General features: G+C 36.9%; 1 protein-coding gene across 4 annotated transcripts; it reads left to right on the forward strand.

Moving 5' to 3' along the window:
* The first annotated feature begins 769 nt into the window (after positions 1–769).
* LOC108433610 (SH2 domain-containing protein 7) lies at positions 770–6,156 on the forward strand. Of its 4 annotated transcripts, none has more exons than XM_017708293.2 (9): positions 770–858; positions 944–1,013; positions 1,485–1,621; positions 2,381–2,547; positions 3,068–3,157; positions 3,381–3,546; positions 3,946–4,110; positions 4,714–5,427; positions 5,927–6,156. In XM_017708293.2, the coding sequence occupies exons 2-9, from the start codon at positions 971–973 to the stop codon at positions 5,969–5,971; spliced, it is 1,527 nt and encodes a 508-aa protein (XP_017563782.1). In that variant the 5' UTR covers positions 770–858; positions 944–970; the 3' UTR covers positions 5,972–6,156. The 4 variants fall into 4 exon arrangements, with proteins under 4 accessions (XP_017563782.1, XP_017563781.1, XP_017563780.1 ...); XM_017708292.2 differs by having other exon boundaries at positions 783–858; positions 941–1,013; XM_017708291.2 differs by lacking the exon at positions 770–858 and having other exon boundaries at positions 872–1,013.
* The last annotated feature ends 6,642 nt before the right edge of the window (positions 6,157–12,798 follow it).

Consider the following 12,798-nt stretch of genomic DNA (forward strand, 5'->3'; position numbering starts at 1 on the left):
TGTGTCTTGGTGCTGTACGGCCTTGGGGTGAAACCTATGACACATTGGCTCTGAAGAGGTTGTTGTCCCACTCATGGAGGGAAAAGGTAGGTCAGGCTGTCACAAAGCAGCAGTAAATACAGATTAATCACAATGTTTGAAAGCTAAATTACAGTAATGAAACCGGTATTCTACCAGTTAGTCCACGTTGGAATTTCAGCAGTGGAATTCACCGGAGGGAAAGTAGATCTTTCTTGAAAAAGATGACATGGACTTATTTGGGTGTGAAAATTCTTGCAGTCAGATTTATTGCAAAAAAACATTGGAGTAAATAACAAGCTTTTTAAATCCTAACGCTTACAATTCACTAACTATGTGGACTACAGAGCAAACTGACTCTTCATAAGCATGGTAAATGAACATATAATCTAATGATTACAGAGTTGCAGCATTGTTTTCATTAAAATGCCTTTGTCGTGGCCATACCAACTTTCTAGCCAGAGAGTTTTAATGATTTCTAATTGAGGCTTTAGGAATGAAAGGTATTACTGTAAATTACAGACACTTGTTCTCACATCCAATTTGTCTTCCTACAGGTACATTATCCACTGCTGGTAGCAGTCGCACTGTGATTGCGCACACAGAGACCACATCTCTTTCCTCTGCTTGCTTGGTTCCATTTCTCTTCAGGAAATTCTAAGATGGTGAAAACCCTCAGATGTCTCTGTGAGAGAGAGTGTGTGTGCGTGCATGCGTGTGTGCGTGTGTGTGTGTGTGTGTGCTTTTTTTCCTCTTCACTTGCAGTCTCATTCACCCAGACATGAGTTGTTCACTTTACCCCTTGCACAACACGTTTAATTTTCCAGGCCCCATGGAAAGGTATGTAATGTAAATGTCAACAACGTATATCAGTCCTGTAACTGTGTGTACACCCTCAGAACGCCTTTTCTTTCCTCTGAAGCAGCTGAAGAGAACCTCTGATTTCAGCAACATGAGGCTCAAATCATATCACATGCAGCAACGGTCAACAACAGGTATGTCTCCTCTGGTCCAATGAGTTGCTTTCAAGAATTTCAGTTTATTTTAGTTTTTAGATTTTTCAAATAATCATTTGATTTTGGATGTTAGCAGATAAATATACACAACTTTTTGCCCATATCAATGTTTTTTAGCATTGCAGTACATTAGACAGAATATGCATGAATGCTCATTTTTGATGGTCATAGTAGTATAAATATATATAATTATACATTTATGTTTTTTTTTTTCATTTTTACAGTTACATAGGCCTATGTTTTAAAAATGTGTGTGTGTGTGTGTGTGTGTATGTGTGTGTGTGTGTGTGTGTGTGTGTGTGTGTGTGTGTGTGTGTGTGTGTGTGTTTGTGTGTGTATGTATGTACGTATACCTTTTTTTCATTTAGAATGTATCAGGCCTGGGTTGTCAGTGAAAAGCCAATGTTTGATATATATATATAACTATGGATTTATTATATTTGAACTCAGAAAATCTATGGCACACTCCGCAGTGCCTTGGACAGCGTAACTTCAAGTCTCAGCTAAGCTGCCTCACTGGACGCCGCTCAATGGAACAGAAGAGGTCCAAGCACAGGTTCCATTCCTGCCTGATGTTTTGCCTGAAGGTAAATATTTTGTGCATTCACAAGTCCAAAGGATTTTAGAAATGTTTGGTTGATGTTTGGCTCATTGTGTCTTAACCACGTACACTGCAAGGTTATGAGTGTCCATGCTTCTGTTCTGTTCCGCTCTCATTACATACCTTCTATATTACTTTCATTATAGTTGGCAGTTACTGGATTATATGACTTAATAACGGAATAACTGAACTGAAGTTTACAATTTCAGGGTTTAGCAGTATTATAAAAAAATAATTTGCATCCGAATGCCTAAATCAGATATAAGTATGTATTACATGTCATTACATTTATATGTATTTTTCTTCACCTGCCAGGGTTTGGTTCTAAAGCTGTGAAGTGTTAGCATTTTAATGGTGATACTTGCTTATCTTACAATGATTTTTGAGTTATGGCACTTTCTGGGAAAAGCCATTGCAGTAACTGTTATCATAACCCTAACCAGAAGACTAGAGAAACAGCAATGACTACTATCTATGCTGAATTTACTTAGGGCCGCACTCTCTTACCTCTCTGGGTGGGAGCATGGGCTGTGATAGTAAAATGTAACCGCATTGCTTTGACCAGCTTGGACAAGATAAACAAGAACAATGACCGTGTTGAGCCGGCCAGGGGCATTTTATGACGCCAGGTGGAAAGTAGGCAAATTAGAGCGACAGAGTGGATCCACTGTGGTACAAGCGTAATGCTAAAAGCAGGTTGAGCTCAGAGTCTGAGTTAAAGCCTCTTCTCTCTGCTTGCACCCAGGAGCGAGTTAGGATGGAGCAGAGACGGCCTGCAGCCGAGAGCAAGCTGGACAGCACGGAGAGCAAGCTGAGGGAACTGGCCCTCAAATGGTTCACTGAGACACAAGCTCCACTCATCCTCCACGAAGGAAACTTCCCTGCGTGGTTTCAGGGCTTCATCAGCAGAAAGTAAGAATCACATAGAGAGAGAGGAGAGTGAAATCAAAAACATTCCAGACTTTGGAATATTTATATCGGTTCAGATAAAAGATTAGAAATGCTGGCTGCTGAATGTACATGTCAGCATCTGGTAACTATTGTTTGCAGATATTTTGTAGATTAGCTGTTTAAAAAATGTAGGATAAATTTTGTCTCTAAAGTGCTTGCTATTGTAACTATTGGAGTCATTTCATGTCTAAGTGACAGCTTTAACAAAATTTATATAATTATATGTTTAACCAGCTTCAGTAACACATTCTTTTTAATGTCATATTGATATTTCATGAATCTTCCATGAATAACGCAACTCTGTCGACCATACAGTAAATACATTTATGATGAAATTCAAATCACTTTAATTAGAATTTTATTTTTTTCCAGTTCAGCCACATTGTAACTCATTTTTAGTCCTGTGATAAAGGCAGGGCAGCTGAATATGTGCTTTAAAAATATGCTACTAGAAGATTTTTCATTGGTATGTATTGCACAGGGATGCAGAAGATCATCTGAGAGACAAAGAAGTGGGCTGTTTCCTCATTCGCCTTAGTGACAAAGCCACTGGATATATTCTCTCATATCGGTGAGTTTAAACTTATTTCCCATTCTCACAATTACCTGCACTTTAGATTGGAAATCATCAAATAAAGGCATTGCACTTCAGCTATTTCCTCTTGGTAATTACTGTGACACATTTGCTATATGATTTGCATGTCCCTCATGCAAAAGAGGAAATTGATGTGATGTCCTAAGTTCAAATGAAATCTTAGAACCTTCAGGAGAAAAACATTTTCATATTATTTCAGAGGACGCGACCGGTGTCGGCACTTTGTCATCAACCAGAATAAGGAGGGGCAGTTTATCATAACGGGAGACACTGAGATGCATGATACGCTTACCAGCCTGATCAAGTATTACAAGAGCAGGCCCATTGAGCCATTTGGGGAATATCTGACAATGTCTTGCTTCGAGGTACGGCACACTCAGCACACTGTTTACCCAAGATATTTCTAGACCAATTTTTGATCCCTAGGCTTATCATTTTGATATTATTCTCATAAAACTTATCACTATAGATAATTCTAAAAATCACTTCTTGTGGTACTTTATTTGAGTTGAATAAAACTAGTTAATTTGCTTGTTACCAAGTGAAGTATTTTTTTTAGTTGAGATAACAAACCATTTTTTATAGTGTATTATGAAACTAATGAGAGTGATAAGAGAATTTACGTGCGGTTTGGCAAACAGGTCTTGAGAGTTTAAGGGCACAATGCTTTTATAATATGTGCTATTTAGTATGTTCTACAAGTGTACATGCTGTACATTTGAAAGCTGTTTGTCACTGAGTTAAGTTGTCTGTTTTTCCTGTAGTCATCAACGAGTGATCTGTATGATGTAGTGCAGTTTGAGCCGAAGGGTAAGCCAGGAGTGAATGTCAAGGCAGCAAGGAGCATGTGGGGCCAGCACACTGAACAGCCAGCCAGTCAGCCTCAACAGCCTCCAGCAGTGCCATCCAGGGGCAACAGAACCACACAAGTATGTTACAAAGTACTACATAAAGACTAGTAGTCGTTATATGAATTCAAGTGAAAAAATAATTGTTAAAATAAAAAAAAAGGTTTTGACTTGGTTTAAATGTATATGCCACTTCCATGTGAATAAAATATATTGACATATATTGTCAATATACACGATTGTTGTGAGCTTAATATATATTTTATTCATTTGGGAATAATGTACACATTTCAGCCAAGTCAATTTAATATATTTGTTTTTTTCAATGTACTTAATATAGTTTAATAACAATTTGAATATCAAAAACAAATGCATTGTTTCTGTTACATCAAAAGCTTGTAATTCATTTTTGTTTTTTTGTTTTTGGTTGTCTGTGCTTTACACCTTTTGCAAAAAATCAGCTGCCCTTTACGCTGTACAAACCTTTCATGATGAATGCACCAATAGTAATGGTCCAAAATAATTTGGTATAAAATCTTTTTATCTTAACATACACTAAAAATGTTTTTATTCTCTTATTAAACTGTTTCTGAGATACAAGGTTTTGGTCCGACAGTGATGACACTACTAGTATTACTGCTATTTTTATAGTTTTCTCTAAATGTTCATAATTGCTCTGCACAGGCGGTCCCTCCGGTTCCAAAAAGAACCACAGCGCACAAGATGAGCTCACTGGAGGAGAACAGCTCTGAGGGAAAGGTTCTATATGCCCAGCTGGAACAGCCAAAGCCCAAGGACAAGGAGATTGAGCCTAGAACTCCATGGGTGAACGACAGATGTGCACCCCAAGCGTCTGGCCCGCAGAGGGTCCGAGCCCAGAGAAGACCTGCTCCGGGGCCAGGCACTATATACTCAGAACTCAACCTGTCGGACTGCAGGAGCAGATCACTCCCCCTCCTGGATGACAACACAAAGGAAGACAGTTCATACAAGTTAAACACACCCTCGCCTAGCCCACCTCAGCTATCACCTAACCTTCAGATAGATCATACCAGGAGGCCCCCTGTTCACGCACCGCCAGGCCAGAGCCACAGTCTTGATAAGCTACATGATAACTCTTTCTATCAGTTGGCCGGCCAGCCTTCCAACTCCAGAGACACCAAGCAGGCTGTGACCATGAAGAAAGAGCAGAACTGTAATGTTACATATGCTGAAGTGTCTCGTGAACACATACCGTCTCGTGAGCCAAACCGTTTCCACGCGGAAGAGAATACATATGAGCAGATTCCTGAACCATGGCACACACCCAATCTTAAAGGGTCCTCTGTGCACAGAAACACCTATGAGACGCTAGAGGACTGCAAACCGAAGCCCAGTGAGTCAACATGGGGCATTAGGGTGAGTGAGTGACTGATACTAATGTAATGCTGATGCTAATCTAATGCTGTATTTATGGGAGTTGTAAACTGAACTATGCATTAGTATAGCTATGACTACACCAGAAGCTCTTTTAACTGTTCAGTAAAATCTGAAGGCATTTTGTTATATGTTAAATGCAAAAATAAATAAATAAATAAATAAATAAGATTTGAAAGTATATAATATAAAATGTATACTATCACTTCGAATTCATATAAACCTAGTAGAGAACTGTAAAAAGTAATGTATTGAATTTACTTGATTGTATACATCAACTCCATACAGACAATTAATACAGTTACTGCCAAAAAAAAACGAACAGTAAAACGAAATTGTGTAGATGTAATCTACACAATGTTATTTTGGGGAAATGTACACATTTAAATGAAGTACATCATGTTTTTCAGTACACATTTACAGGACAGGTGAATAATCATTACCCTAAACTGTGTAATAACTGACTTATTCCTTTCTGCAGGGTGACAAATGGAAATGGTTGCTCCCGGAACACTGGAAAAAATGACCTATTCCTTACTTTCGAAACCAGCTGTAACAGAAAAACACACAAAATATGAATTACACTAACAGTTAGAAAACAGTCAGTCAGTTTAAACACTTTATTTATGTCATGCCTATTTCTGATAAATTACAGTGAAAATGTGTATGTCTTCATCTGAAGACATTTGTTCTTAACTGTGTAGAATTATTTTACTGTGTATGTTTTTACATGAATATTTATTAACTCAATAATAAAACTCTATTGTACATAAAAACTTGTCTGTGTTCTTGAAAAATCTATTGACAAGTTAATCTTCTCTCTGCACTGCAAAATATCCAACTTGTGTTTGTTGGTCTATGTAACATTTTTGTTAAGTGAACAACTTATAGTAAGTTAACAAAACCATGTGTCTTAAATTCTGTTATGTAAACTTATTATACAATGTTCAATGAATTTGACATTTTAAGTCAGCTATTTGAATTACTTCATAAAGTTAAAATAATTTTTTTACAGTGTATTAGAGAATTTAAGCCAGGGGGTCCCCCCAGGGCTGGTGTAACTGCAGGTTTTAATTCCAACTGACAAGAAGCACATCCAATTCCACTGATTTAAACAGTTGGTCTCAGTCTTCAAACAACTGCTGCTTAGTTTTACAAAGTGTGCTGTTGCTTTATTGGAATGAAAACCTTGCTGGGTAAGACTGGTACCCCCAGTCTAAGCATTTTTCCCAATATCTAGAAATTATGTTAAAGTTCATGCCCTGGTGATGCCACAGCCATCCATAACTTTGAGCCCAAGAGGTAACTAAGTCCCAGCTAGAGGGGAAACTAAGTAAGGTTCACTGTCTTGATAGTATTTTGTTTGTTTTAACTATATATTCACCTGTGCCTTTGATTAAAAAGACACACATTCATTAGATGCATTGTTTAATTTAGACCCCTGGCTTCACCTGCTGATGTTTAAGAGGCATTATGTAATTGGATATGATAATTACATGCACGAAAAAGGTGACACACTGAATTGCTTGATTCAAACGTGTACATCATTTCGACACAAATAAAATACATCGATACCATTAAACCTTCCAAGTTGCTTAGTTTTAATAATTATCATGTTTATGGCATATATTTTATTCATGGGGAAATGATGGACATGGTTAAATCATGAATATTCAATGTAGTGCTTCTTTCAGTGTACACAGGGTCAGTGAAGATGGAGGAAAAGGTGCATTTCTGGTACAAAAGAGTTAAATTTACAATTTCTTTTCAGTTTTTTCTTTTTCATGACCCATGATTAAGAAGCTTGATCTATCAGTTTCCCCCCATTCCAAATATAAAGCAAAAATGCCCTTTGATCAACTTCGAAGAGCATCTTTTATTTCTTATCCTGAAAGCAGGGGTGGTTTAGTGTGTCAGGAATAGTCAGCAAGATTCATGTGGAGGTGGGGAGCAGCCCTGCATGTGTAGTCAGCTCACTGCCTCCCACTCTCATTAGCCTGGGCGTAGTAGCTGGTGGGCCGCTGTGGGCCCTATCCTAATAGATGATACTATCAGTCACAACCACACAGTGTCTCCAAGCATCATGGTGAACAACTCTGAAACCTTTTTTCCCCAGATGTCTGTATTTTTGAGTGTGAAAATGAACTTGTCTGCTCAAGTTTAAAAATAAAATTACATTTTAAATGATCTGTCTCAAAGGTTCTCGATGACAAAAACGTTGCCAACTGCGATAAGAACAGTACGTGGGAACATGCATGAGGGTGAACAAATGAGGGTGGAATAAATTGTGCAAGTGTCTTTGTGAAGGCACTTTTAGAAATAGTTTCTCTGTAGTTCTTGGCCTAGACCTATGATTTTAGGAACAACTCTTAAATTGTTTCTAAAAAGGGAACCCAAAAGTGGTTCTTCTTTTGTTTCACTCCAAAGAACCCTTTATAGCATCTTTAGATTTAGGAGTGTGGTTTTTACAGTTGTGTTACAATTTACAATGTCATAAACCTAAGCAATAGATAGATAAATAAATAAATAAGAGGTTATGATATGCAAATTTTAATGCAACACATTACACAGTCACATTTGTATAATTACAGCTCCATTGATAGGAACACTGTAACTGACCTCAAGAGTGAGGATGTTAAGTAAGTCCACACTGTTCCACTGTGGCTGTATATTATAATGTTATATTACAGTGATCATCTGTTGTGGTATGCTACATACATGTATATATATATATATATATATATATATATATATATATATATATATATATATATATATATGTGTGTGTGTGTGTGTGTGTGTGTGTGTGTGTGTGTGTGTGTGTGTGTGTGTGTGTGTGTGAGTGTGTGTGTGTGTGTACATATGGTATGCATAGCTATACTGAGTACTTACGCTTTCTGCTGTTACCATGAGGTAAAGGACTCATCACAACATTTGTGATTCACCCAGTGTGTTATGGGTAGCACATATGTTGTGTCTTGAATGAATGCCGTTAAATGTGAATCATGTTCAACAACTAAAACTTTCAATGAAAATATTAAAACAAGGTTATTTCTATCTAAAATTCAAGCCACTTTGTAAACAGTCTAACACCGTGTTAGGTCACAGGCATAAGTCTGTAATAATCAAAAGCTTTCGCGATAATTTTTCCCTTGAACACTGACTTGATTTGTCTTGTTAAATTTATTGAAATTGGTTCCGTTGTAGGCTGAAATATGATGTGCTCTGTGAGAACTTTCCTCTGTGTCTGGGGAATGTTACTCACCATAAATAGGTAGATGTCATCGGTGTCTGCATATCAAAAGCCTGTGCTATTTCCTGGCATGGAGAGAAAGTATCTATGTGCCAGGCAATATTCATGTTGTATTATCAGTACTGTAGCCCTATTGCTTGCAGTGGCATATGTATATCCTCAGCACATTATTCACTCAAATACACAACTAACTCATTTGTGTATTCTTAATAAATGTCATTGTGTTACATGAAAGCTCTAAAACACTAACTAGCATAAGCACAATAGCTCAACGTTGATTAGACAGGCAGATGATGCTACCATATCTATACCACTTGTTATAGGCTAACAGTAATCTCATTAGTACAAAGAAAACTTTAGAAGCTAACAGAGAAATGCATGTGAACGTATTTCATTACTTAAAAATTAACTGGTTTACATGTTCAGTGCAAACATGTTTGAGAAGCACTGTGCAATCTTTTTGATCATGCTAACTGTTATGCGAAGCAGCAAAAAGCTAACTTAGTTCATTAACAATTTTTTAACATGACTTTGTAGTATAGTTTGTAATCAGGCATCAATTTAGTACAAGTGACTGAATGACAAGTTGAAAAAAAAACATGAAATTTGGAATTTGGCAAACCATGTTTATTCAAACCAGGGTATCTTTTAGCCATTAAAGTGGTAGGATTTTCCTATCTAATAAGGAGAAGATTTGAGCTAAGAAAACTGCCTCTTCAGATGAGCTTAGGCTAGAACTAATGCTAAACACTAGAGCTAGTAGGATCAAGATAAGGCACATCGTCTTATACACGTCTTTCAGCAAACTTCAATGAAACAATAAAAATGATGACATGGTTTAAAAGTGCATTAATATTTGTCCCTGTACATTTATTATATACAAAATGCTTTTGCATAATAACATATGAGCATTGTACAATCTATTTAATCTGGCTGATTTATCAAGCTAACTCCAGCAGCTAAGTTATGCTAAAATAACTAATCTTAATATTGCTTTGTAATGTTATTTGTCATTTGATTTCAAATTGAATTGTGCATTAACAAATATAGTAACCCAGATAAAGTTGGTCTTACTTTTAGAACCAGTAAAAGTCTGTCTGATAATGGTTTTGCCATTGAGTCAACTGTGATCTTCTATATAGGTGAATTTAAAATGTTCTCAACTTCAGCAGCACAATTAAAACATTATGACCCAGATAATCATCACAGTCTGTGTTCTACTTACATGTTCCTCAGTAACATTTTACCATTTAGCTTAATAATTATGACGAATTTGCTAGAGGTGGAAAATTCAGGTCCAGAAAGTAAAAATCTTTTGCAGGATATTGTTCCAACAGCAAACCACCAGCAAAGATGTCCAAGTAGTTGGAACAAAATCCTGGGAAGGATTTTTACTTTCTGGACCTGAATTTTCCACCTCTGGAATTTGAGGCCATTTCCATTCTCACAGCAGGTTTGTTCTGGGTCATTTTGTGAAGTTTTTCCTTCTCTTGATGGAGGAAGTAGCACTCACAGATGATACTGATTGGCTTAGAGGGATATCAGTCATTTCTTTGCAAATGGTCAGTCATAATATCTTTTACAATTTGTTGCCATCAAAATCAAGATTAACTCTCAAATCAGCTTTCTGTGCCTTATAGTTGTGGTACTTTATTGGGATGCTTGTTTTATAGATTTGGCCTGCAGATACAGACTGGTGCAGTATCATAATCAAAAAATAAATCCATCTTATTTTCAAGCATTGACTGAAACTTAAAACATCAATTGTGGAGACATCTATCTTTCAGCAAGTGTACTGGCACTGTCTGTAAACTGAAGTGTGAGCCAAAGGTGAGTCACACACTCTTCTGTGTGCACATGATCTCTTGTCACAGACATGAAATGTTGTCGCTGTCAAGTAACCAATAAACATGCTTATGGTGACATGGCATTGAAATGACCAATCAGTGGAACAGAAGTCAATTATTAATAAAATGACAACTTCTATAGTTGAGTCCTTTCCCTAGGACAACATTAAAAACAATAAAATGTTGGACATCTACCCATAAGACCAAAGATTGTGCAAGCACACTCACTTTTCATGCACAGGAACAAGCCACATCATTGTATTTCATACAGCATATACACAGTGTAAATGCAAAATAATATAAATAATGCAAAATAATAAAATTTTAATATATTAAATACAAAATAATATAAACTGAAATACACATATAGGCTAATGCTCATTGTGTGATTCAAAACATGTGGTATACTCCTATACCACATACAATACTTTGAGTTCACTTTACAGGAACATTGATCCACTGTTCTCATCAGAGGACTACACATTTAATTTAATACCAAGTTATTATCACTTGAAAATCTCAGATTAGTGCATCAAACAACACTATACTCTTTAATGACTGTAAATGAACTAACATCAAAACATAATTGTTTTATACAATGTCTATTTATTGATGTACATGTTATTTTTAGACAATATCTACAAATTCTTCTCTGAAGAGATGAGTTTACTGAGTTGGACACAAGCACAGCACATGTTGAAGCACATGTCAGAGTTCAGTATTGGAGAGTGGGGTTCAGGAACCTGTGTTTTGGTCCAAACTTTGTGTGTGTGGGATCAGAAGGGGGGGAAGGGGGGTAAAGTAGGGAGAGAGCTGGGTTAATCGCCATGTATTATGCTTGGTGAACACACACATATACAAGTAAAGCATGCTGTGAATAAACAACTAAACAAGTACAACATGCCATGATAAAATAGATCTTGCATAAATTTATGTACAGGAAAGTTGCTCACTCTCTTAACTAGTTGATCACATCCTGCTTTAGTCAGCAGTAATTGATTTAAAAATAGAAGACTACATGTTGACCCTATTGTCAGAAGATCCCTGGTGATGTCAGAGTCATTCATGGCTGGGAGTCCATGGCAGCATCATTGGCCCTGCTCTCTCTAAATGAGAAAATACTGAAGGTGGTTTGTAGATCACATGATGTCAACTGAAAGTAAAGAAGGGTCAAAGAGTTTGACCGTAATCAACCATAATCAAGGGAATATAATCAATGATATCAAGCCCAGTTAGACTGCTTGCGTTATATAGATGCAATCTTGAGTATGTCTGATACTTCAAAGTTGAGGAATAATGTCACTAAGAGTTCTACTGTTTACACACATTCAAACCAGTGACTGATGAGTTCTAAATGGATTACATTCCAGAAAGAGAAAACTGCACCAACTCTAAGTCTGTGTGAGATTATTATTTTAGAAGGCAAAAGCTATTAGCAACCTGAAGAAAAGCATAATGTAGACGAAACATGATTCAAATGCAATATCACAATATACAACCCCAATTCCAATGAAGTTGGGACATTGTGTAAATCATAAATAAAAACAGAATATGATCATTTGCAAATCCTTTTCAACTTATATTCAATTGAATACACTACAAAGACAAGATATTTAATGTTCAAACGGATAAACTTTATTGTTTTTTGCAAATATTCACTCATTTTAAATTTGAGGCCTGCAACACGTTCCAAAGAAGTTGGGACAGGGGCAACAAAAGACTATAGACTAAAATTAAACAGGAATGCTCAAAAAACACCTGATTGGAACATTCCACAGGTGAACAGGACATGAGTGTCATGACTGGGTATAAAGGGAGCATCCCTGAAAAGCTCAGTCGTTCACAAGCAAGGATGAAGCAAGCAAGAACCTGGGGCGAGGTTCAGCACTTTGTGAACAACTGTGTGAGCAAATATTCCAACAGTTTCAGAATGTTTCTCAATGTGCAATTGCAAGGAATTTAGGGATTTCATCATCGACAGTCCATAATATCATCAAAAGATTCAGAGAATCTGGAGAAATCTCTGCAAGTAAGCAGCAAGGCAGAAAACCAACGTTGAATGCCCGTGACCTTCGACCCCTCAGGCGGCACTGCATTAAAAAATGATATCATTCTGTAACGGATATTATCACATGGGCTCAGGAACACTTCAGAAAACCATCGTCAGTGAACACAGTTTGTCGCTCCATCTACAAGTGCAAGTTAAAACTCTGCCATGCAAAGTGAAAGCCATATATCAACAACACCCAGAAA

Source organism: Pygocentrus nattereri, chromosome 11 (assembly GCF_015220715.1).
Source record: "Pygocentrus nattereri isolate fPygNat1 chromosome 11, fPygNat1.pri, whole genome shotgun sequence".
NCBI lineage: Eukaryota > Metazoa > Chordata > Actinopteri > Characiformes > Serrasalmidae > Pygocentrus > Pygocentrus nattereri.

Excerpts from the sequence above, each read along its gene's own strand:
- LOC108433610 (XM_017708291.2), top strand. The coding sequence starts at position 872 with ATGTCAACAACGTATATCAGTCCTGTAACTGTGTGTACACCCTCAGAA. Across the intron at positions 3,158-3,380 it reads GGATATATTCTCTCATATCG|AGGACGCGACCGGTGTCGGC; the intron begins GTGAGTTTAAAC and ends ATATTATTTCAG. Across the intron at positions 3,547-3,945 it reads TGACAATGTCTTGCTTCGAG|TCATCAACGAGTGATCTGTA; the intron begins GTACGGCACACT and ends TTTTTCCTGTAG.